Raw genomic sequence first — 26196 nt, 5'->3', positions numbered from 1 at the left:
CTGGTAAACAAATGTAGGTTTCTGTTTTATAAAAGTTTCGAGGTCCGTGTATATTGTTTTATAACTCTGTTTTTTGTTTGTTTGTCTGTTTTCTAGAGCCAAACATATAACCTATTCTTTTTATTTCTATTTGAAACCAAGTCACCTTGCCAAGTGGATTTGCAGACAGGGGAAGAGAAACCATGGCCAGGAAAGGTTTATGCTTCTGTTCTCCAACACCCACACAACAGGGAGGTTGGCCCATATTGTGCTCAGTAATAGGTATCATGAAGTTTTATGACTCTATTTTAACAAACTTTTTAAATTGGCTAACTCCCAGCTGTGGCCCCAGGAAGCCAGCCCCCTCCTTCCCCAATTCTGTCAGGAGGAGCAATTCAGAGAGGGTAAGAGTCCACATGAACAACCACCACGCTCCACTGAGACCAAAGCTTGAGTTTTAGCCACCTGAACTCATGGGCGATCCAGGGCCACAAGGTGCTACCGAGGAGGGAATTGGGAGGAGAGCTTTAAAGCAGCAGTAATTAAGTACCAAGTCGATTCTTACACAACCTCCTCCAATAAAGGGCTCTGGGGACAGGTGGACTTTTCTGCCCATCACCACTTTTTGTTGCATCTGCCCCCAAACAAAAACAAAACAGTAGCAGGCAAGACTTAAAGAACAGGTGGAGCTGTGTCATGTGGCACCTGTGTTTGTGATGATCACATTTTCTGTCAAACTGCTATTTTGTGACTTCCTTTTTTTAAAAAAGTGAAATTGAGCAGCCCCCTTTTTATGACTAGATAACCATCCTGAGAATACAATTCCTTTCCTTTTCTCTCAAATGGAAGCTCTATGAGCAGCCTGAGTTTGGAGCCTGTACAAGGTAAAGCCATGTTTAAGCTCACAAAGAAAAGGGCTCTCAAGGCCTGGCCCTGGTCCTGGGACATGATCTGTACTCCCTACCCTCACACACCAGCCCTGTGGCTGGAAGACAGGAGAGACTACTGACAGGACAGGCCAGCTTGACCTATGTTAGGATGTAACAAAACAGAGGATTCTATCTGAACCCCTGCACTTGAGTGTTACTTTGACAAAACAGGCAACAGGATAATCCCTCTAAGTGCATGGGAGTCTGGCTTTCCATTCTGATTTATTTTCTTCTCTGCAAAGTTATTTGATAAATCCAATAAGCATGCTGCTGGGTCTGTGACCAATGTAGTAAGATTTAATTTTGGAGCTTTTATCAATTCATTTACTCTTTTATCTAATTCTATAATTTTATAACAAAGGGAGATCCCCAGTTAATTGAAAAAGGTCTGTAAGAGAAGCATAGACAGGAGATTGGTTAAATACTCAATGCTTTTTGGTCTTAAATCAAGGCACTGTACTAATTTCCTCGCATCTCTGTTTCACCTTTATAAACTTTTCGCTTTGTACTAAAAAACTGATGTCTATTGGTGAAAGAATGGACACAAATCAATAGAACAGACTTAAAGGCCTTGAAAAAGACACACTTAGTACAGTCAATTGACCTTAAATGATGGTCCTTTCTACAGAAAAGGCTGGGACAAATGGACACCTATAGGCCCAAAAAGGTATCAACTTTACATCACATAAAAAAAATCCAAAGTAGAGCATGAATTTAAACGTCAAACTATAAATATTTTAGAAGGAAACAGGAGAACCTCTTTGTGACCTTATTAGGCAACAGGTTCTTAGATACAACACTTTAGTCCATAAAAGAAAAGGAGGGCAAATTGGACCTAATCAAAACTAAACACTCTGCCCTTTGAAAGACACGAGTAAAGAGAATGACCAGACAAGTCACAGAGTGGAAGAAAATATTTACAAATCATCTATCTGATAAAAGACTGGTGTCTAAAACAGCGATCGCCAACCTTTCGGACCCAGACTACCAGTTGGCGATCGCTGCTCCAAAGGTTTCCTTAAACCAGCGGTTGCCAACCTTTTGGACTTCACAGACAACCGCCCGTCTAAAATATATAAAGAACTCTCTAAACTCAAATATAAGAAAATAGCACAAGATTTGAGCAAACACTTTGCCAAAGAAGATATACACAAATGGTAAAGCACAAGAAAGATGCTCAACATCATTAGTCATCACGGAAATGCTAATCAAAACCACAATGAGCCCAGCCAGCGTGGCTTGGTGGTTGAGTATTGACATATGAATTAGGAGGTCACGGCTGGATTCCTGGTCAGGGCACATGCCCAGGTTACAGGCTCCATCCCCAGTATGATGTGCAGGAGGTAGCCAATCAATGATTCTCTCTCATCATTGATGTTTCTCTCTCTCTCCCTCCCCTTCCTCTCTGCAATCAATAAAAATATATTTTAAACACACACACACACACACACACACACACACACACACAATGAAATACCACTTCACTACCATTAGGATGATTCAAAAGGAGCTACTGGAACTCTCCCTGGAAAGTTCTGGCAGTTCCATACAGAGTTAGGCACACACCATCTCCTCCCCGGAAGATGTGCCTAGGAGAAAAAATGTTTAAAGTTGCTTATTTTCTATAAACAGCCCTGTCCCTCTGGTGGATATATAAACAGACCACGAAACGGCCACACTGGAGACACAACTCTGCAGGAAAAGGCATGACCGGATCCCATGCAGCCACATGGATGGCTGTCAAAGTGTATATTGCAGAGTGGAAGATGCCAGCCTCAGAAGGCCACCCATACTGTCCTATTTAGATAACATTCTGGGAAAGGCAGAACTACAGGGGGTGGAGAGCAGCACAGTGGTTGCTGGGGCCAGGCATGGGAAAAGGATGATTACAGGAGGGCGGCACAAGGAATCCGATGGAACTCTCCTGTATCTTGATTGTGGTGGTACACAACTCTACACATATTAAAGACTCAGAAATGTAAGTAAAAGAAGCTAGTCTGAAAAGGCTACCTGCTGTATGATTCCAATTCTGACTTTCTTGGAAAAGGCAACTATGAAGACTGTACAAAATCAGAGGTTGCTAGGCCGTAGGGAAGAAAGATAAATCGGTGGAGCACAGGGGCTTTCTAGGCAAGTGAAACTGCAGGATTCTGTAATAGCGGAGACAGGACATTATGCATTTGTCGAAACTCAGAATGTACACCACCAAGAGTGAACCCTAACTGAACCGTGGACTTGTGAACCATGAGAAAGAAGATACCTATTAAAAAGGTCTCCTCGTGGCTAACTGGGCTCAAATTTTAAGAAAACAGAACCTCGCCCTGGCTGGTGTTGTTCAGTGGTTAGAGCTCCATCCTATGCACTGAACGGCCATGGGTTCGATTCCTGGTCAGGGCACATACCCAGGTTGCAGGTTCAATCCCTAGTTGAGGTGCAGGTGTGTGGCAAATGATTGATGTTTTTCTCTTTCTAGTCTCAATGAAAAATATGTCCTTGGGTGGGGATTAAAGAAAAAGAAAACAGAGAGCCTAGTAGCTATTTGTACATAGGAACCTTTCATGCAAACTGCACTTTAGAGAGAAGCCAGCACTGAATTGCCTGCCTGCACTGTGTTTCTGCCATCTGAGCCAGCCCTTATAAAGAAGTTCCTGGAATCCCATTTCAACCAATAGAACTGGTTTTCCCCATTCAATTGGAGCTGTGCAGCTCCAACCAACCAGAGCAGCTCTATTCTGACCAATCAGGACCCTGCCTTTTTTTTTTTTAAATATATTTTATTGATATTTTTACAGAGAGGAAGGGAGAGGGATAGAGAGCTAGAAACATCGATGAGAGAGAAACATCGATCAGCTGCCTCCTGCACACCTCCCACTGGAGATGTGCCCGCAACCAAGGTACATGCCCCCGACCGGAATCGAACCTGGGACCCTCCAGTCCGCAGGCCGACGCTCTATCCACTGAGCCAAACCGGTTTCGGCAGGACAGTGCCTTTTGAACTAATCAAACTGTAAGGATTTGGAGTCCTCATTTGCTTGAAAGAGCAATCAGTGACAAGGGGAGGGGACTTCTATCCCTATTAGCCAGCTCCCTTCTGACTCTGAGAGCACACTTTCTCCTTCTTCTGACTACTAAGGACTGTTTCCCCGGCTGAAGATGTCTTGCTGAACACAGCAGCCCAGGCTAGAGCAGACTAGCATAAAACTGAGCAGACCAAAGCACCGCAGAGCAGACCAGTGCAGTGCAAAACACACTGGCAAGAAGCAGAGCACACCATCAAGGAGGACAGCAGAGCTGTCTAGTTGGAGAGGGGCCTGGCTATGCTATACCTCAACTAAGTTGTTTTGCTCTAAATAAAGTTTCCTTCTTTACCAAACCCCAAATTGGGGATTCCTGTTGGCACTGAATGATGCTAACAACCATCAACTGAAAGATTTTAGCTAATAATGCATCTATACTGGTTTATCAATTCTAACAAATGTACCATTTAATATCAGATGCTCATAATGAGAACATGTGTAGAGGAAGGGGGTATATAGGAAAACTCTGTACTCACTTTTCCTGTAAACCTAAAATGACTCTAAAAATAGTTTGTTTAAAAAATGGATGCTATGTACCCTGCCTTGCTCCTATATACATAGAACTAGAGGAATGGTTTCCTCCAGAATGAGGGGCTCTACTCCCCTGAGACTCTTGCCAAGACCACCTGGATCCCCAGATCCCTATTCGGCCTGCAGAGGTGCCTAGCCCAACATCACCCCCACCCCCAAGGTCTACTCATCATCCCTGCCCATCCGTTCACAGATTCCCCCCCACCCCCCGACACCAACAAGATGATTCAGTGAGCTTCATTAGCTGCCCAGCCCCAGCTCTACTACCACTGCATATCCAGCACCCATACTTGTGCCTGGCACACGTTTTAAGGTACTTAAATCCTTCTAGAACTTACGACGAACATGCCAGGCAGTAGGCTTTCTGCCTCAGATCTCTCTATGGCTTCAGATAGATAACTTTTCACTGAGCTGGCACACCACCTTATGTTATTCCAAACCTTTTCTTGGGTGTCTCAAAGCACCTCTCCGAGAGATGACAATGTAACGGGTAGGGCACCTAAGCCCAGAGTAGTCAGGTGAGCAGGTGAGGCCCTTAAGAGCTGGAGGCACCCGTTATGGGTTCCTTACAGCTGGCTCACTCAACATTGTATCTCAGAGGCGGCACTGCATTTGTCCACCATTGGCTGAAATTCTTGTTTATCTTTTTCACTCTGTACTGAATGAGGACTACCCAAGCTACCTTGACACTAGCCTCTACGAAAAAGAGCATCTAATTCTCTTGACTTCTACCGGTAAATTCAGGTGAAGGGTATGCAGGTGGCTGCTGTACTATTCTATCAATTTCTCTAATATTTAATCTTTTTTATGACAACACTAGAGGCCCAGTGCACGAAATTCATGCACGGGGTGGGGGGGTCCCTCAGACCAGCCTGCACCCTCTCCAATCTGGGACATCCCTCTCACAACCAGGATTGCTGGTTCCCAATTGCTTCTGCCTGCATCACCCCCTAACCACTCCCCTGACAGCCTGATCGACGCCTAACTGCTCCCCTGCCGGCCCGAATGCCCCTAATTGCCCTCCTCTGCCGGCCTGGTAACCCCTAACTGCCTTCCCTTGCTGGCCTGGTCGTCCCTAACTATCCTCCCCTGCCAGCCCGATTACCCCTAACTGCCCTCCCCTGCCAGCCCGGTCACCCCTAACTGTCCTCCCCTGCAGGCCTGGTTCTCTCCAACTGCCCTCCCCTGCCGGCCAGCTTGTGTCCACATGGGGGCGGCCATCTTTGTCCACATGGTGCGACCATCTTGTGTGTTGGAGTGACAGTCAATTTGCATATTACCGCTTTATTATATAGTATTTTCTGAAAGAGTAACAAAACAGTTGCCTTGCTTCTTAGATGCTCTTCTGTCTCAATGGATAAAGCAGCTGCCAGCAACTAGCATCAATGTCCTTCTCTGCCCAGGAATGTCAGAGGGTCCCTGGGACTCAGACTGAGCAAGGCCTGGGGCCTGACCCGACATACCAGGCTGAAGTGGATCCTGAGCTACAGGCTGGTGAGGATCCTGATAGCAGTGGTAGGAGCACTGTGCTGACGAGTCACAAATGAAGGATATGTGACATGCAGACTTTAGTATTTCAAGTGAGGGTGGCATCGGAGCTTGTAGCAAAGGGTAAGTAGGAGCTTGTGACCTAGGAGAGGGGCAGCAGCGGTCAGAAGGAAAGCCCCGTCCCTCAGCAGCACTCCTGAGCCCTCGACATCAGGCGCTGTCATGGGGCCTAGGAAAAGAATCTGCAGGAGAGAAGCAGAGGGTGCCAGGCCTTCTGCTGGACTCTCCTTCAATCCAGAGCCTCTGGGCTCTGCTGGAGCCAGGTCCTAGTGGTGTTTGACCCCTGTGGTCTCCAGGCCACATTGAGGGACAGGTTCCCCTCACACAACCCTCCAAAATCTCCTATAGGGTTTTGCCAACAGCATCCACTCACAACAGGGCCCAACCAAGCCTTAAGCCACGTTACATTTTTGTTGCCAGAAATACAGATGTTATTTTTATAAATATATCCCCAGAGAGAAAACTTGATCATTAGCAATTTAAAACTAATAAAAGAACATCTTTCCTAATATGGAATTTTTCTTTTCTGATAAAAGTACATTCTTGTTAAATGTTTAAAAAAAAAAAAAAGTAGGAAGTAGAAAGTGGGGGCAACCATGTACCCACTACCCCAAGAGAACCCTGGTATGAGGTGTGGGGGTTACGTGTCCAAATGACCTGCTTTGGCCATGCAGCCACACAGCCTTGCTTCTGAAAACAATCCTGCCTGACACTGAAGCAGCTCTTGACTCTTCTTTTCCCCCTGATTTTTAAAAATATATATATTTTATTGATTTTTTTTCAGAGAGGAAGGGAGAGGGATAGTTAGAAACATTGATGAGAAACACTGATCAGCTGCCTCCTGCACACTCCCTACTGGGTATGTGCCCACAACCAAGGTACATGCCCTTGATAGGAATCGAACCTGGGACCCTTCAGTCTGCAGGTCCACGCTATATCCACTGAGCCAAACCGGTTAGGGCAGCTCTTCACTCTTGATACCCCCTTTGCTAGCATGAGCACTGTTGTGACATATATCCTCACAAGAACGGCTCACCCTGACCTAATTATTTCCTAGAAGTGCGACTATAGGGCCAGAGGGTTTACATACTTATGAGTGGGACATGTTACAAACACACGGTCCGTCACTGCTGTTTGCAAACAGACCTCTCCATGCAGTCGTGAAACATGATAACATTTCAATTTCTTTTCTTCTTACTTTGAGCCAAGTGGAGTGCGAATGGCACAAGGGAGGTTTTTGAGAAGGCTGGTAGTGTAACATTTATTGTTTCTTGACCTGGGTGGGACCACTTTGTGAAAACCCGGAAGTTGTGCACTTGCAGACTCTTCATATTTCAATTTAATATTAAAAGAAACTGCACTGTGATTCTAATTGCAACTGCATGTATTTGTGGATTAATTTAGGGAGAGCAGACCTATTTATAGAACCATGTCTCTCCATGCCATCAACCTGGATTATTACATTTGGCGTAGACCTTGATCTGGCTGAGGTTGTCCCTGTCAGGTGTCTCCACTCTATGCTCCTCCCTAACCCCTTCCTATACTGTCATCTTTAGAAAGAAGTCACTTCGAACAGCTCACACTTAAGGGAAGGGAGCTATGCTCCCCTCGTCAAGGGGGGAGTATCTACATAAATTAAGTAGAATTCTGCATGGGAAATTTGCATCTTGTCCTTTATTCATTCATTCAATCATCGATTCTATCAGTATGGACTGATGGAAATCTATGTTTCCTATAAGTTGTAACCCAATATTATATTACTAAGTAAGGAGTCAAAGCACATACAATGATGTAGACACTCCTGAATCCCTGATGATTTGGAAACATCCTTCCCATCATCTCACCTGGGGCTTCACTGAGGCAACTCCTTGCCGAGACTGAGAAGTCTTAGCTCTGCTCCTGGGTTTATCGGTACCTTCAGAGTTTCAGCTTGGAGCTTTGGTGCTCTCTAACCTCCAGCAGCCCCCCAAAACAACCCTCTGGTCATTTTCAAACTTATCAAGACATTCCTTCCTCCCACCCCTGATCAGGTGTCTCTCACTCTCCTGTAGAACACTCTCCTCTCTGTGCTATCACAAAAAAGAAAAACTAAGACAAAGCGAAGCAAACTCACTGCTTTTCCATCAAACTAGCCCCAAAGCAAAGAGCTGGGAATACCTGCTCACCCAACGAATCTGGGACAACTGAAATAAAAAGTGAAGTGAGATTTGCCCCAAAAGACTGCATCAGAGAGGAAGCATGCTCCCTCACACCTGCTAGTGAGACAGTAACATCAGAAACCATCGCAGCCAAGAATATTTCCCCTACTTAGCAAGGTTCCTCAGATGCACACAACACCACTCAGATAGCCCAGATCTTGGAGCAAACACAGCTTCCACCTGGCAAATGCAGGGCAGGTGTAAGGGTGGGAAAGAATATGGGATGCTAAAGCAACAGGTAAATGGGGTGGGGAGGTGACAAATGATCCACAAGCCCATGGCAGGTGGCCTCTTCCTACTTGCCTGACCATACCCTACACACATCCAGGAGGCTCCCTTTGCCCAACACTACCAGTAGTTAAGACTACCTACACTCCTGGCAGTTGAAGTGAGTCTGTTCTTTCACATGGTGGTGGTATGTACATCCTAGTTACTATCATGACTGGCTGCAAAAGGGTAGCAGTTCATAGAAATAAAGCCTTAAGAATGCAACACGAACATCTGTAAGAGCATCCATGCTGGGCTAAAGCCAGAGCAGAAGCACATACAGCGAGCCCCACCTAGCAGGAGCTCACACCTGAGAAACAGGGGCTCATAGGCCATCCAACCCCGGGCTGGGGGAGACAAGAATCAGAGGTTAAGGAAGACGGTGCTCTGCGGATATAGCAAAGGCCAGTGAAGACTGTTCCAGGAGATAGTTCGACCTACAGGACAGCTGAACTTTGACCAGCAGAGTTCTTGGGTGGTGGGGAGTTGACCCAAGACAAGGAATGGAGTAGTCTGGGTGAAAGCGCAGAATCTCTGGTGGGGTGAGTAGGAGGGACAGGTGAATATTTCTAGTTCTGTATGTCAGAGAACAATGCAAACGCCCAACATGAGCAGGTGGTGTCTCATAATAAAATTTGTACTTACCCAACCTGAATGAGCTCATTCAACTTCGTGGCATTCTTGTCATCCATACCTTTAAACAGAAGAAGAAATAGACATGACCTTGGAGCAGTTAGGAGCAAAACTGGTAAAGATATAATTATCTTACTTGTAGAATCCAAACAGAATATCTAAGGTCTTCCAAATAAAACCCCTATGTTAGCTGCAGCCCCTCCCTCCAAGTCAAAACAAGGCGTCATCTGCATGTCCTCTCCACACACCCAGACTTTCTCATGGGACTACTATCTGACTCTGCACAGATGATCACTCCTCCCAAAAAACTCTCCCAGACCCCTGGGCTATGCTGAACCTCCACTGGTCCTCAACTGCTAGTTTAGAGATTCCTTCCTCAAGTAACCACTGTGCCCTGTGCACATTTCTCCTGCTGGCCTCTAGTTACCTGCGGGCCTGCCTTAGTCAGCTTTGAGCCCTAGGTCCCAGGGTCTGCTGGATGATCAGCCCAGATACTGCACATTTCCTCTGCCCTCCTTGTACTTGGTATGTCCTCAGGACATGCGAGAAAGCAAGTCAACTGACCAGGTAATGGGAGAATCTAGGCGGTGGATGTTTGGGTGCTCACTGTAAAGTCTTTGAGTGATTCTATATTTTTTGGCAGGGAGGGGGTGGTACAAACACACAGCCAGACTGAAAACCAAAGACAAGGACAAAACCTTAAAAGCAGCCAGAGAAAGAACATCTCTTCTAGAGCAAACAGGACATAGATGTGACCTCTCACCAGAAACAGTACAAGCCAGAGACAGTGGAACATCTTTAAAGTGATGAAAGAAAAAAACCTTTCAGCCCTAACTGGTTTGGCTCAGTGGGTAGAGCATCGGCCTGCAGACTGAAGGGTCCAGGGTTTGATTCTGGTCAAGGGCACATGCCTGGGTTGCGGGCTCGAATCCCCAGTGTGGGTGGGGGTGTGTGTGTGTGTGCAGGAGGCAGCCGATCAATAATTCTCTCTCATCATTGATGTTTCTATCTCTCTCTTCCTCTCCCTTCCTCTATGAAATCATTAAAAATATATTTTTTAAAAAACCCTTTCAATCAGAATTCTACACCCAACAAAACTATGTTAAGAATAAAGACTTTTCAGATAAATAAATAACTACAAGAATTCATGGCCAACACAATTACACAAAGAAGCTTAAAAAAAGTTCTGTAGGCTGAAGAGAAACAGTACCAGAGGAAATGGATGTTCAGGAAAGAAGGCACGGCCCCGGAAAGGGCCAACTTATAGACTTACTCATTAAAAAAGAGGTCACTCACAGACCTGCCTTCAGATGGGCATAAATCAAACAAGCACACATGAGTGTAAAGGCAGTTGTGATGCTGCATGAAGGGAGGGTCTGGAGTGCTGAGAATGTGTGACATGGTGGCCCAGCCTGTTGCGGAGGTTTGTGAACATTTGAGCTAAGATCAAAGGAGTTCATAGGTAAAGGGGAGGAAAGGCCCATCATCCTGTGTCTGGAAGGTGGGACAGATAGACAGAAGGCTGGCACCACTCCAACTTTAGGGTTTGAGTCACCAAATGGGGCATGGTTCAAAAAACTGTCCTTCAAAGAAAAGCAAACTGGTGAGTACTACAGGCAACCATAGTGTCCCCCCTTCACCCTGTCCCGACATTGGTGCTGTGGCAGATGGAATCGCGTGGGTGTAAAAATCAGAACTGGAGGCAGCATGGAACCTTGTCACTTAATAGCTAAAGAGGCTTGAAGTCATGCGTTTTTCATCAGAATGGAATGTCCTCAGTCCCTTTTTCAGACAGGCACACTGCCATCTCACGTAGCTGTTACGATGCTTTACACAAGGTAATAATGTGTCAAAGTCCCTGGAATACAGCAGGGACTCAAAGTCTACTATTTCAAGATTTGCATATGCCTAGATATCTCAGTTAGAAAAAGGAATTAATAAAAAGCGTGCTCTGACCTCCTGAACACTCATTTACTGAACAGCCCAGAAAGCATTACCACTAAGCAGATATGAGAGGCTGCCATGTACAGGGCACTCTGCAGAAGGCTGCATGTGGAAGCATGTCCTTCAAAAAGATTCACAAAATGCCACAACAGCGTCCCACCATTTGCATCAGTGGGTGGGGGATGAGAGGGAGAAGCCACACCAGGGTGTGTGTGTGTATGTGTGTGTTTAAACATGTGCAAGTGTGACATGTAACTGGGCTGAGAAGATGACCAGGCATTACCATCAGGAAAGACCAGCCAAGCTAGAGGGGTGCCCAGCATGGAGATGAGCTGAAGTCCAAATGCAGAGGCCCCTTGGGTCAGGGGGCCAGGTAATAACCCAGGGGTGACAGGAAGCTACCCAAGGGCATAGAGCTAACAAGAGGATGATTCATATGCAATCAGAGACTGGCTTGAGGCTTTGGCTGAGCGGCTCAGATGTGGCAGGCATGAAGAAGTGGTCATGGATCATTAAGAAAGAAGGTGGTACCCACACACTGCCATGAAAAGAAACATTTTAGGTTTAGGGCAGAGAGAAGGATGCAGAAGAGAAAGTAGAGATTCAAGGGAGATGCGGCCCAACAGTCCCTCTGAACAGACCATTCAAAGCAGAAGCTGGGCGGGGTTTACAAAGAAGTCCTCAGACTGTGGAGAGGACAGGGTAGGGAACCAGACGCTTGTTCCGTTCAGAGCCTCTTACACATTCTTGCCTGTTTTAGGAGAGGGGAGGTCACCAAACACAGGCCAGATGTGCAGAGCAATCAGTGACTGTCCATCATCCCCAACCTTCTGCTGCTTCCACACCCCCAGCCACCTGCCCATTCAGCAGTGACATATTAAGTAACTGGTAAGATGATGGCTATGGTCATCTCATATGATCTCATTTAACCTTCAGAGTGGCTCTGTGGATGTGTGACAGGCAGACAAGTGGAATGTGCAGAGGCAAGGGTGCGCCCTCTTGTATGTGGCCAAATGAGGAAGCAAGGTAGGGATGCAAGGCAGTGGGCACAGGTGTCCAGGGAAGGCAAGAGCACCCTCTACATCTGAAGGGAATCTAGTCACAAGGAGAGGATCGGAACAATGCAAAGGGAGGGGCCCTAACACTTCAAAGTACCAGTGTTACTAAAGACCAAAAATGGGGGCTTTTCTAGGTCAAAAGACTTAAGGGACCACAGCTACAAGCAGGGCAATGTCCTCAACAGGTGCCCAACTGGCATGCTGGGACGAGCTGGGAAATCTGAATATGGGCAGGTTATTAGGTAAGATTGTGGTCCTTGTCTGAGAAATGTGTTGGGTGTAATAATAGGGTTGTAGGTATGTAGGAGAATGTCCTATTCTCAGGTGACAAAGGGTGAGGGATTTAGGGGTATGCTAGGATGTCTGCAACTTAAAGTGAAATGTCTGAGCAGAAAACAAGCAAGTATGTGAAGAGGGAGAAGAAGGGGTGCGACTGCACACGTAAATGTAACAAAGGCTACCAACTGGGAAGTTTAAGTGCAGGTATGTGGCAGTCATTACATTCTTCTTCATTGTTTCCGTATATTAAAATGTTTAAGACAAAAGTTGGAAGGAAAACAGAAGGGCCACTGGGACCAAGACCCAATAGTGCCAGGACAGCAGGCCCTGCCAGGAAGAGCTGTGAGTGCCTTCTGGCAGTTCGTACTCACAGCCCCCGATCTTCTTGCGCAGTTCACCGTAGCAGATCAGACCATACAGCTCTTGAGACGACTTCTTCAGCCCTCGAGAGAACACTAAAATGAAAGACAGGAATGATAAGGTTTTAGAAGAGGGAAAAACACAGCTGTTCCGGAGTTGGCCAACTCTTATACACAAAAACAGTGCTGGGGGAACATTCCACACTGCTGATTCCTCGGTTTTGCTCACTGCACCTTGGAGCTACAGAATATCAACATCAGGGGAGATGGGCAAAGAGTATATGGGAGCACAATGCTGTTTATGTAATCTTCAAAATTAAAAGTTAAAACCAGAAAAAAAAGGGGGGGAGGGTAGGAAATTAGTCCTAACAGGCAGATCAATGTCCCCTGGGAGGAGAAAATGGGATGTTCAACACAGCCAGTTCCCAAGGAGGCAGAGGAGCTGGGACATGATCATCACCAAACTTGTCATCCTCTTCTCTCCATATTTGCAGAATTAGCCTGAGCTCTGTGTGAGGTGGGCAGACCTGGAACTGTGGAAGCTGACCTGTCGTGTCTTCTCTGACCACTGATCTACATGACCTGGGCCTGGGGCTAGAACCATAGCTCCACTGTTCAAGACTGCTAGCACCCACTCTCCAGTGTTCCCTAATAAGAGGCCCACTTGTATTTGGGAAGCAACACATATGGGTAAGGCATTGCCACACCACTAAGTCCCAGCCTTTGGATTGAGCAGTAGTGTTGTGGGAGACTTCTGAAAGGTTCCTTAAGAGGCTGATTCAGGCAGAATTACCCTTATTTTTCCTTCAGAACTGCTTTCTGGAGCCATCTTAGTCACAGCAAAGTGCTAGGGATGGCAGAGCAGAAAGACAGGAGGACTTGGGTCCTTGGTGCCTGCTCTGGACCACCCACTGCAGGCATCTCCGAGATGAGAAAATGAAATTTGACATGCTTGAGACACTGTTATTTTGAGTTTTGTATTCTATGAAGCCAAATCTAATTGTGATTTGGAAGTCCAGCTACAGCACAGTCTGTGTACCTTTTAGATCATCTCAGAGCAGCAAACCATGTCATTTGTCCTTCACCCTCACAATTGTTCCTCCTCAGAGACCCCTTTTCAAAGTCCTAACATTCAGCTATGTGTGATTATAATCACAGAAGAGGAAAAGAAAAATATATAAGCAAATGAAGAGTAAGTCTTGCAATAAATAATCTAAAACAAGGATTCTGGACCTTCGACAGGCTCTAAGGAGCCTAGGACTCTGCCAACTTCACACACTAACCGTCCCAGAATGTTCTCCTGAAAGATCCACAGATCTCATCGGACTCTCACAGGAGACCAAAACTCAGGACACTTTAAGATCCACTATTCAATGAATAAACAAATATATTCTTTCCCGACAACAGAATATTATTCAGCCATAAGAAAGAATGAAGTTCTGACACATGCTACAACCTGAATGAACCTGGAAAACATCATCCTAAGTAAAAGAAGCCAGATACAAAAGGCCACATGATTCCTTTTACATGAAACGTCTAGCATAGGAAAATCCAGAGACAGAAAGCAGACTGTGGTTGTCAGGGGCTGGGTGAGGGGTTGAGAAATGGGTAGATGGTGCCAAGCCCTGATGCAAATGCCAGTGCAGCACAAAGAGGCAGATGGGCCCGTGGGCTTAATGTGGTCAACTGGCTGTCACCACCTTAAAGACATTATCAGGACCAGCTAGAGAACCTCAGCAGAGCCATCAGTTCAACAGAAAGCAGGCAAGCACTGCTTGTGAGGGCACATCAGGACAACACCAGCAAAAAGACATGATGAGATGCCAAGAAGATAGGAGATAGAGAGGAGGGAGAAAAGGAAACACAGGCCATAGGAAGGAAGGAAGGACACATGTTGGGTCTATCCTGCAGAGCTTGCCATGGAACCAAGGTACAGTACAGGAATATAACTTGAGGGCAGCGGACTCATCCTGTCTTCATCCCTGAGCTGGAAGAAGGGCTGAAGAGGGCTCACATCTACACTGGGAATCTGAGCGTCCCCTACAACACTGCCCACTCTGTCAGTAGCATGGTCACACTGAAAGGACAGAACATGCTAGTTTACAGCTCCTGGAATCTTCTCCCCGCTGCCTCCACACTTTATCACCAGCAGCTTCCCAATTCTCACACACTGGTGTCCGCCTTTCTCATTGGAAGAGAGCTTTTCCAGAAAAGCCAAAGTGGATAAAGGGCCTGCACTCACAGACTGACTTTCAGAAAGTCACCCAAGAATATATGTAACAAAAAAAGAAAGATGTAAAAGACAACATGGAAAGAGCCAAACAGCTAAAACTTATTCCCGAGTGACACCCAGAAAGGTAGGGAGGTTGTCTGTGAAGATCACAGATATTAGCAGCAGCGGTGGACTCAGTAGGATCCCGACCAGCGTTGATATTTCAAATAAGCTAGTGATCTGAGCAACAGTGACAGCTATGGCTGAGCACAGCAGCACATACAGACACTGTGCTGCCAACCTGAGGAAGAACAAAATGTTGCTAACTTGCCACAATACACCGAAGCCAGCAGAGAATCGTATGTTAATGGTCTTGTGGACACTGAAAGCAAACCAATAAAAAGTATTAGTGAAGGGCCTGCCGAGTCAAACCTAGGAAATGCCCCCCAAAAGTGGACACTGACGGCCCATTTCCGTGGGTCTGTAGAAAGTGGCAATCTCACATAAACAGATATGCTGTTTAAAGGTTTTGTTTGTGTTGTATTTCCCAAATAAAGATAACAGGCTGGATAGAAGGCCCCTGCAACTAGAGGAACTGGAGTTGGGATGGTGAGCCCTCCTCCCAGACAGTCCCCTGGTCACATACAGCAAACGCTGAGACATGTCCTCTGCAAGGACTGGAACGAGGACCGCATGAGGTGGCTAGTGGAAGGCTTTGGAGCCGGAAAGATACCTTAAAATGACTAGTGATAAACAAGAGCATTCCTGGCCAGACAGAACCTGCTGGAGCCGAAAACTAGCTCAGCAGTAAAAAGGCACTTTATATGGGGTATTGCTGTGAAGATGGAACTTGCTGTGAGTGGAACGCACTTGATTGCCAGGTGCTCCTTCCTGCCTTTATCAAGGACAGACCAGATGGGAAATACAGCAAGCAGCAGACAGACAACCAGGCCAGCAGGCTGGACATTCATCCTCCCAGAAGGCAGCACTCATGACAAGAAACTCAAGATGAGACAGACTGACTTTGAGAAAGTAACTAAAGAATATATGTAACAAACAAAAAACAGAATGATGTAAAAGACAACATAGAAAGCGCCAAAGAACTAAAACTAATTCCCGTGTGCCATGCAGACTTAGCTATCCCAACTGTGTGAGGTTAGCTAAAGGAAGTACATTGGAAGGAACAAAGGGCTGTATGAAAAAAGATGTCCACTTTGCATTATTTAAAAACAGATAGAAGTGGCCTGGCCGAGTAGCTCACTGGTTAGAGTGTTGTCCTGACAGGCCAAGGTTGCCCAACAGGTTTGATCCCCAGTCAGGGTACATACAAGATTCAACCAATGAGTACATAAATAAGTGGAACAACAAATGGAAGTTTTTATCTTTCTCTTCCCTTTCCTCTCTTTCTCTAAAATTAGTAAATTTTTTTAAAGAAGATGAACTCATTAAAAAAAATAAAAACACTAGAAATGGATTGTAAGTCCAAAAGGAAAGGTAAAGTTTATTCATTTAAAAACGTCAACTCGCCCTAACTGGTTTGGCTCAGTGGATAGAGCATTGGCCTGTGGACTTAAGGGTCCCAGGTTCGATTCCAGTCAAGGGCATGTACCTTGGTTGCGGGCACATCCCCAGTGGGGAGTGTGCAGGAGGCAGCTGATCGATGTTTCTCTCTCATCGATGTTTCTAACTCTCTATCCCTCTCCCTTCTTCTCTGTAAAAAAAATCAATAAAACATATTTTAAAAAATAAAAATAAAAATAAATAAATAAATAAAAACGTCAACTCAAAGAATTAACATTTCATGAAAAACATGGGGAAATTTTATGGCAACATGAAGAGGTGGTCTGAAAACATTACATTTACAGAAGATAAAGGTGAGGAGATGCTGGCCGATGGAGCACAGCTCCTCAGCTTATTGTCTGGGTGGCTTGGGGCCAGGGCCTCCAATGCTAAGCCAGGGTTTTCTCATCTACAGTGAGGGTGATAGCACTTCCAGGGAAAAGTACGAAATGTGCTCAATGATGGGCACAGAGTAGGCCCACGATGAGATGATGAGGTGGCAGTGAGGGCAGAAGAGAATTCACGGAAGGATTTTTGGGAGCACTGACATAGGAGCTCAGTCTTGGAAGGTGAATGGGGTTAGGGAGGACAACAGAGTAGGGGTGGCAGGAGTCAAGGCACTGAAGAAGTGCAGGTTAGCAGGAGGGTGGCAACCCCACCCTGTGAGCCAAGGCAGGTAGGATGAGGGTATGGGACAGGGAAGGGGTAGGGGGCTCAGGCAGGGGGACAGGCAGACATGGGTCTTGTGTGGATAAAGCTATGTGGAGGGTGGGTTGGAGAAGAACAAGACCAGAAAGAGGGAGAACATCAATGATCTAGAAAGGACCTAGGAGGACTGGTCTGAAAAGCTCTGAGGTAGACCCAGCGAAACCATGACTGGTGGGTGAGAGATGTCCATGAAGATTCAAAGGGAAATCTACTCAGAGAAAGGTGTTAGCTAACTACTATGACTGCCTGGAGCTTGTGCCCCCAAACAAATTTCTCCAGGGCAGGGTCAGCAAACCAAGGCTCACGGGCCAAATCCTGCCCAGGGCCACTTTCTGTAAATAAAAGTTTTGCTGAAACACAGTAACATGCATTCCTTTACACTGTATCTACAATGAGCTAAGACAGGAGAGTGAAGTCATTTTGATAAAGACTGTAAATCCCCCAAAGCCAAAAATATTTATCATCTGACCCTTTACAAAAAAAAGAGACAGCTTGATTCAAGCTCTCTAGGTCTTTCTAAAGCTGGAGGAGGAAGTCCTGGTCCTAGCATCCTGATGGGTCAGTCCTGATTATTCTAGTTGGCCAACACACACTGACCAGGCCAGGAGAACACCAGAGGGCAGGCAGAGAGGGAGAGAAGGCTGCCACGAAGGACTCACAGCACAGGTTCAAAGGGGGAGTGATCTGACAGCAGCTATCAGTTTTTTGTTTTTGTTAATCCTTACCCAAGGATATTTTTTCCACTGATTTTTAGAGATAGTGGAAGGGAAGAAAGGTGGGAGGGGGGAGAGAGAAAAACATCGATGTGAGAGAAACACATCAACTGGTTGCCTTCTGCATGGATCCCAACAGGGACCAGGGATCAACTTGCAACCCAGGTATATGCCCTTGACCAGGAATTAAACCCGAGACCCTTCGGTGCACAGGGCCCACACTCTAACCACTGAACACACCAGCCAGGGCTCATATTCTGGATCAAAAGTGGTATTATTTGAAGAGAAGCATCAGAAATAAATGAAGTCAGTAAAAACAAATGTCTGGAATGAATGGCCTATGACCAAAACTGTAGAAATGAAGAGTAAGATTAAAGTAGGTGAAACTGGCCTGGCCAGCATGGCAGTGCTCACTGGGCGCCTGGCTTTCGCCCACTGCAGCTGCCGCCAGCCACAGCTGTTCTCCCAAGATGGTGGCTCCTCTGGGCAAATACTTCGGCATTAGGGGCCAGGTGTCCTGCCAGACATGCCAGGAGCAGTGGCTTCAGGGCAGAGCAATACCCTTCGACTACCAATCCAAAATGCTGGCTTTAAAATGTCCCTTTTCCAGTGGAAAGCCCAACCATGTAGACATCTTGTTCATAAACTTATACTATGTTTCAGAAGTGGAAATAATTAATGACCAAACAGAAACTCCTCCTCCCCTAGCGTCACTCAATGTTAGTAAACTTGCCAGCAAAGCACGGACAGAGGAGGAAAAACTGAGCCAGGCCTATGCAGTCAGCGCTGGTCTCTCTAGAGGGCCAGCAGCTCTTCCAGACCATTCACAAGACCATTAACAACTTTAAATGGCAAGAAAAAACATCATAGTCATGGAAGAAGTGGTTCTTACATCCTCATATCAAGTGGAAAACCGTAAAACAAAGAGAGTGCACTGAGCCATGTACACAAAATAGTTTTAGAGATGTGGAAAGCCAAAAGATACTGCAGCATTCACAAGCCCAGCAACCACAGAAGGAGGCTGCCCTGTCGTCCTGAGTCCACATACATGGAGGACTCGTACAGCATCCAGCCAAAGGGGCGACGGTTGGTGGCTTCAGCAGAGGCAGGCCGAGGGAAGGAAGGGACCCTATATTTCCTGTTGGCTCTTGATAACAAAGGGTCAGCATCTCTAAGTCTTAGATTTGAACAAAGAAGAAACCCAACAAAAAGAACAAGAGAATAATTTAACACGTTAAGCGCCACATCAGTAATCGGTGACTGACACTATACTTTCCGTTTGGACCTCGTCAGTCTCCGGCCTCCAGCTTATCGGTGAAATTGGATATCGCGGGCTAAACGGAAAGGAACACAAAACAGGCTTGGCGCTTAACGTGTTAAAAGTTGAATCATTACTTGACCAACAGATTGATCCACCATGTCCTCTTCATAGCCCTCTTCTGGAACAGTCACCTTCTTAATTTTATTTTGAAATTTTCTTTCTGGCTCTATCCTTTCACCTCTGACTTGCATTTCCTAGTCTGTCCCCGCCATTCTATTTTTATAAGTGGCTATACTTGCCTTCTGAATGATTGAAAAAAACTTTTACATCTTCTCTTCCAAAATAAAATAAGTTGGCTGTGATACTTAAGTTGGGACTAGAACAGCAGACAGATGTCTCACTTCAAATTTTCCCTTTTTTGCCCAGCATCGCTTGAATTAGATTTATTATTTATTTATTTATTTATTTATTTATTTATTTATTTATTTATTTATTTATTTTTAAAGAACATCCCAGGCCACATGGCTGGGCAAGAATGACACCAGAGAGTGTCCTGTGATTTTTCAAAAACTGCTCCTGACCAGATCCCAACCCTGCCCCCCAACTTCCCCAGAGACTGAGCCTCAAACACTCACCATTGTCGAAGTCAATGTACTTGGTGATCTTGTGCCACGTGCGGTAATAGAAGTGCCTCACTTGCTCCTTGTTCTTCACCATGCTGGCGGGCTTGCCCTTCTTCTTATACTTGAGAGCTATGTTGTTCTGGATGGCTTCAAAGTCTTTTCCATGCTGGAAAATAAGCCCATGGTAAAAGCACAGATGTTAAAACACGGCAGCCTTCTGTACGACGCAGACACTTCCAGAAAAAGGGAACCACTGCGACCAATCAAGTTCTTCACAGCTCTTATTTGTGCATCAACTTCAACCTTGCTTCCCTAGAACTCAGTTTTTCATCAGAATAACGGCTACAGCAGCGATGGAAACAGAGGGATAGAACTCTGAAGGCAGTGAATATCAAAGAGGCAAGGTCCTTAGAGCAGGAAAAACATAAAGCTTATTACTCAGACAAATGGCCCAATTTCTATAGTTCTTTGGAGACCCTGAATGAGACAGCTCTGTGAAACAACCATCAGAACAGAACATGACGGGGGTGTTCAGAGGGTTGTGCATCTGGCATCTTAAAATAAAACAAGACATTAACCATTCAGAAGCACCCTCAGCACTTTCATCACATAAAATATATGCTATATTTGAATAGGGATAGCAAATTTGAACATTTAACAAGAGAATCACAAAGACTATGCTCGGAATACATCTATGGACTGTCCTGTTCTTCAACACCTCCACTCAAAAGCCGAATACATCTTAGATTTTTCAGAAAAGAATTTATGTCCTAGGGAACACAGTCACCATCTTTGTTGTTTCAGGTATTGTCATGGAAACCTATTGTTGATACTCTCATCAGAACCAAGCCAGTAAAAAGTACTATGAAGGGCCCAGAGGTAATGGCACCCCAGCATCAACAAACACCCTTAGCTTCTAATTTCCCACTTTCCAAAGGGAACCAGGGCTCATTGGAGAAATGGATGCTCCCAGATCTGGGGCAAGGAAAGTACCAGGTGAATCTGGAATATCTTGTGGTGCCAGAAAGTGAGGACATGCTCAAAGTATAATAGGAATGTGTTGAAAGCACACAGAAGCCAACCTGAAGAGGTTACCAATGGCCAAATCTAGAACAATTTGAGCAACAAAATCAACAATGATAATGAATGTCAACTGTAAATGAAAAATAAAAGGGAAAACATAACAATGATAAGAATGGGTTATAACCTATAGAATAGCCTAAATATACCTGAGTCCACACAAATACTATAAAAAGCCAAATAAATACATAATTGGAGAAGGAAGACTTTTTCTTGCACTGGGTTTCCAATTAATAAATGTAGAAATAATAGAGTCAGAAGATCATCACTGGGCAAACATCACTGTAACAGTTATTTCAGGGAAGAAGCTGCAATGGTGGCTAAAATTAGTGGAAGAATAATGAGAAACAGGGTGTTGACTCAGTATCAAAGTAAAAAATGACTTGGCATTGGAAAACCTAGGAGATGCACATTCACACCACTAGGACTGAGGTAGATTGCACCCTGCACTCCAGATATGATGCTCCAAGGGCAGCACAACACTCCTGCGGTGCTCCTAACAAAAATGCAAAATGAAAATCAAATCAGTCCCCTTTACTAGAAGACTATAAATAAAACCTTACTTTATCCTTAAAAAGAAAATTGAATTGTGAGGAGGCAAGCCTTAGTAAGCCCACACTGAGGGCTGTTCCACAGTCTAGGAGTCTTCAAAAGTGTCAGGGTCATGAAAGAGTGGGGGAAAAAAGGAAACAGAGGACCTGTTCCAGGACTTAGCAGTCATGACAACTAAATGCAATGTGGGATCCTGATCCAAAAAGGGTGTCTGTGGGAATACCAGCTCAATCTGAATAAGGCCTTCACTTGCTCCTTGTTCTTCACCATGCTGGCGGGCTTGCCCTTCTTCTTATACTTGAGAGCTATGTTGTTCTGGATGGCTTCAAAGTCTTTTCCATGCTGGAAAATAAGCCCATGGTAAAAGCACAGATGTTAAAACAAGGCAGCCTTGTAAGGCCTTCAGGTCAGTAAAGGTATTGTACCCACATTGATTCTCCTCATCTGCAGGCCATACTGCAGTTATGTGAACATTGGGGAAGCAGAGTGAAGGGCACATGACGTTCTTTGTACTTTCTTTGCCACTTTTTCCAAGTCTAAAATGGTTTCAAAATGCAAAGTTAAGGGAGAACCAAGATGACGGTGTAGGTAAATGACAGTACTCTCCACCTCCCACAACCACATCAAAATACAACTAAAATATGGAACAACCATCATTCAGAACCTCCTGAAAGCTGGCTTAATGGAAGTCCTACAACTAGAGAAGGACAGAGAGACTGGTAGGAGGGGCGGAGGCATGAAACGGGTTGGTCTGACACCCATGTGTGGCATTTTTTTTCAATCAGGAGGGACATCTTGGCTGCAGAGGCCTTCCGTGAGGAGCAAGGGGTCCTAGCTCCACACCAGCCCCCCAGCCCAGGATTCCAGAGCTGGGAAGAGAAGTCCCCATAACTTCGGGTTGTAAAAACTAGCAGGGATTGTGGCTGAGTGTGGCGGAAGCAGCTGGAGACCCAGGCAGTTCCCCTTAAAGGGCTGGCACATGGACTTGCTCCCTCGGAGCTTCAGCACTGGGGCAATGGCTTGGGGTGATCCAGGGACATATGGGGAGGAACTGGATTGTCTGGCATCAGAGCAAGAACTTGGGGGTGGCTTTCTCCTAAACAGAGGTGCTTGCAGGGGCCATTATTCCTATGCTGAGATCTCCCCCATCACAGAGCTGACTGACAGTCATACCTGAGTTTCCATCAGCCTGGCTCACACTGTTTGATCTGCCCTGGTGATTCCCTGAGACCCTGTCCCATCCAATTTGCAGCCCAATCCAAGCTGTTTGTTTGCAGTGGCTTTTCCATGAATGGCCTGTCCTGGCTCAGTCTTCATACTTTCCTAAAATCTCTCAATCAAGCAGCAGCTGACGTCAGCATGCCCCATACCTATCAATAAGAGGCCCAAGACAGCTCGGCCTCTCCTGGGCACTTCCAAGCATTTCTAGCATGACCATAGTGTTCTACACTTAGATGAGGCTTTCAGCAATTATCAACCTGGTAAACAAGAAGCACACGATACTGGCCTTATGAGTAAGAATTGTACCACAGAAGCAAATACAGTCAGACAGACAGACATAAGAAGGGAAAATGGAAAGCCGACAATAGGCTCTGTGAAGAACTGCCATTGAAATGGAGTAAGAGGATGTCAAGGACGATGATGTGGGTCTAGGCATTCGCCCTGATTTTTTCACCTCCTCTGTCATGGAGGCCATGACCATGATCATGACCCTGGCCACAGGGAGGAGTTTAGGATGGGCTCAGCTAATCTGGATCCTCCTCAGAACAGTCTTAACTGGAATAGGGGTGGGGGTGGATGTCTTGCCTCTGGGGTGTATCTGAAATGGAGAGAATAAGCACAGACATGTCACCCCCAATGCAAGAAGATGTCAGAGAACAGATGACATTGCCAGCTTGAGTCAGCCCCTCCCTGTCCCTCCCAGTCATGAAAGCCACTCAATCAATCCCCTTGTCTCCTGCTGCTGCGCTGAGCTAGGTCTCTGTCACTTGAAGCATAGCTAAGTCAGACTTGTACGTATAAAAAAGGCAATGACAACCTGGACAAACACTGCAGAAGTGACACTTGCAGAGCAGAAGCCTTTACCTCCATACCTCAGAGTTCAAGATGTTCATGGTCATATATGCCCCAGCTAATCAGCATACATCAAGACCCCAAGAGAGTCCTGAGTTTTGGTCAAATACACAAAATGACACACATAAAGCAAGCACTCATATTCTCTCTTTCTGTCTCTCTCACCCACACACACCAATACTCATACAAACAATAAACACACTCTCACACTATTTGGCATAAATAGTACCAATGGTGGAAAGCATTAAGTGATCAGAATAGCCAATTATTATTATTAATCAAGGGATTCAGGTAACCTCAAAAGAAATACCTACCCAGTAGAAAAATTAAAACAAGAAGTCTAGCCCAATGAAAAGGGAATGAACTAATCCACCTGAAAAAAAGGTAAAGGCAGGTCATTGGGAATTCTTCCCCTCCTATTTTTAATTGACAACCATTGCCAATCACCCTGTAGAGCCCAAGAGGAAAGGGTCACATTAAAGCAGTAACTGTCTCAACTTGGCATCAGCAATGATTGCTATTCTAGGAACATTCCAGGAATCACAAGTCTTCTATGCCTAACAGAAAGCTTAAAGTAGGCAATTTAGGGACATAATCTACATAAAAACAGCCTCTATACTTTACTCTAAAACTGTCAAAGGGAAAAAACAGAACACATTTGAATTTATTTGAATGACTCTGCACCTACTAGAACAAGTCTATGTGTACACTTCCTTCTCTTCTTGGACAACTGAGTCAAATGACACCAACACGTGGGCCTCCTCCATCCCAGACTGGCAAACTGCTCCATCAGCCCCAGGAATGTTCAGAAACTGGCACCAAGTTCTAGCTCTCTGCCTCCACTTACGAGTCTCCTTTTCTGGTGTCTCTATGAGCACTTCATGGTTTCAATTTCAAAGCCTGCTTCCTTTATAAAACTGTTTCATAGGTGTGGCCACACTTTTCTATCACTCCAATTCCTTCACTATTAAAAGAATTAGTAGCCCATCGCATGATATCGCGCACAGTAGGCCGGGAACTGCAGCGCGCTGCTGGGAGCCGTGCAGCTTCCGCGGGAGGCGGAAGAGAGCATGGGTGCCGGGAAGGAGCCACGCTGCTTCCGTGGGAGACAGGCCCGCTGTCTCCTCTCCAGGCCTGCACTAGGCCGAGGAGGCTGTGGGCCAGCCCCCCTGTTCCCCAGAGGCCCTCTGCAGCCAGGGCATCACCACAGCGATGAAGCAAGCAACCCACCCCAGCCGCTCCGTGCCCGCTGCCTAGAGGCCCTCCGTTGCCATGGCGACAAAGCAAGCATTCTGCCAGGCCGCTCAAGCTGCCTGCTCTCAGCAGCAGCCCACCCCAGGACTGAGGGACTCCAGTGAGGCTGAGGGGACTGGGCATCGCCATCTTGTGGCTATGGGCACCACCATCTTTGTGGAGTGATGGTTAATTTGCATATTACCCTTTTCTTAGATAGGATTATTAGATAGGATAAGGCTCACTCTGGCAGGGTAGCTCAGTTGGTTGGAGCATTGTCCTGAATACCAAGGTTGTGGATTCAAAACCCGGTCAGGGCACATACAATAATCAACCAATGAATGCATAAATAAGTGAAACAACAAATCATTCTCTCAAATTAATAAATAAAAAAGAAAGAAAAAAGAATAAGGCTCACTGACTGAACCAACTTACTTTAGATACTATAGCCCAAAGAGGTATCCTAAAATATGGTATGTGCACAAAGATACTCACTGTACTGTTATTTATAACAGGATCTGGAAGGAACAGCAACAACACAATGGTTAAGTGGAACAAGGTATGGCCAGAAGGTTAACACTCAAATGTTGTGGGCCACTCACAGTATCTGTCGTAACTGCTCAACTCTGTCACCGCAGTCAATATTGGCCAGAGACAATACACAAATAAATAGGCAATGCTATGTTCCAATAAAACTTTATTTACAAAAGCAGACAGAAAACACATAGACTATGAATTTGCCTACATCTGAGAGTAGAATTTTTTTTTTTAAATATATTTTATTGATATTTTACAGAGAGGAAGGGAGAGGGATAGAGAGCTAGAAACATCGATGAGAGAGAAACATCGATCAGCCGCCTCCTGCACACCTCCCACTGGGGATGTGCCTGCAGCCAAGGTACATGCCCTTGACCAGAATCGAACCCGGGACCCTTCAGTCCGCAGGCCAACGCTCTATCCACTGAGCCAAACCGGCTTCGGCGAGAATAGAATTTTTATAGACATAAAAAAGGTACTGAACAGAAAGAACTATGAAATATCGTATTAATGCATTGACAATAAAAAAAAAAGCATGTTTACTATCATTACAAAGATTTGAAAAAAAAAAAAAAAGATTTGAAAACAAAACAAAACATGAAAGTAAAATGGCCGGCAAGGATGGCCATTTCTTTGAGCTATGGGATCAGGAAGCAGCTTTTCTCTATCTTTAGGACTTTACAGTCTGTGCCAGGTCAGCTTTTAGGACTGAACTGGCTGCTCTGACTGATGTGGCAAGTGTCCTCTTGCCCTTCCCCCTTAGAGAACACCCCTCCTGACTGGCCCACTCAACTACAAGGGGAAGGTCCATAGAGAAAGGTACCACTCTGCAGTCAAGAGTA

The 26196-nt window shown here is 45.5% G+C and overlaps 1 protein-coding gene and 1 pseudogene across 3 annotated transcripts in view; one reads left to right on the top strand and one right to left on the bottom strand.

Moving 5' to 3' along the window:
- CRAMP1 (cramped chromatin regulator homolog 1) overlaps positions 1–26196 on the bottom strand; it is a 74580-nt gene that overhangs the window by 31039 nt on the left and 17345 nt on the right. For both annotated transcript variants that reach the window (XM_080680807.1, XM_080680806.1), the window contains exons 4-6: positions 19892–20045; positions 12815–12898; positions 9175–9223 (exon numbers count right to left, since the gene is read on the bottom strand). In XM_080680807.1, coding sequence (XP_080536933.1) covers positions 9175–9223; positions 12815–12898; positions 19892–20045 — 287 coding nt within the window. The remainder of the gene's footprint in view (positions 1–9174; positions 9224–12814; positions 12899–19891; positions 20046–26196) is intronic.
- On the top strand, positions 18466–19033 carry LOC308253619 (protein LSM12-like; annotated as a pseudogene). Its single transcript has one exon. The product of its transcript is annotated as a protein LSM12-like (transcript).

The sequence above is a fragment of the Plecotus auritus genome (assembly GCF_963455305.1).
Source record: "Plecotus auritus genome assembly, chromosome: 7".
In the NCBI taxonomy this organism is placed as follows: Eukaryota; Metazoa; Chordata; class Mammalia; order Chiroptera; family Vespertilionidae; genus Plecotus; species Plecotus auritus.
The sequence above is the reverse complement of the archived record's forward strand: the minus strand, read 5'-3'. Positions and strand labels throughout refer to the sequence as shown.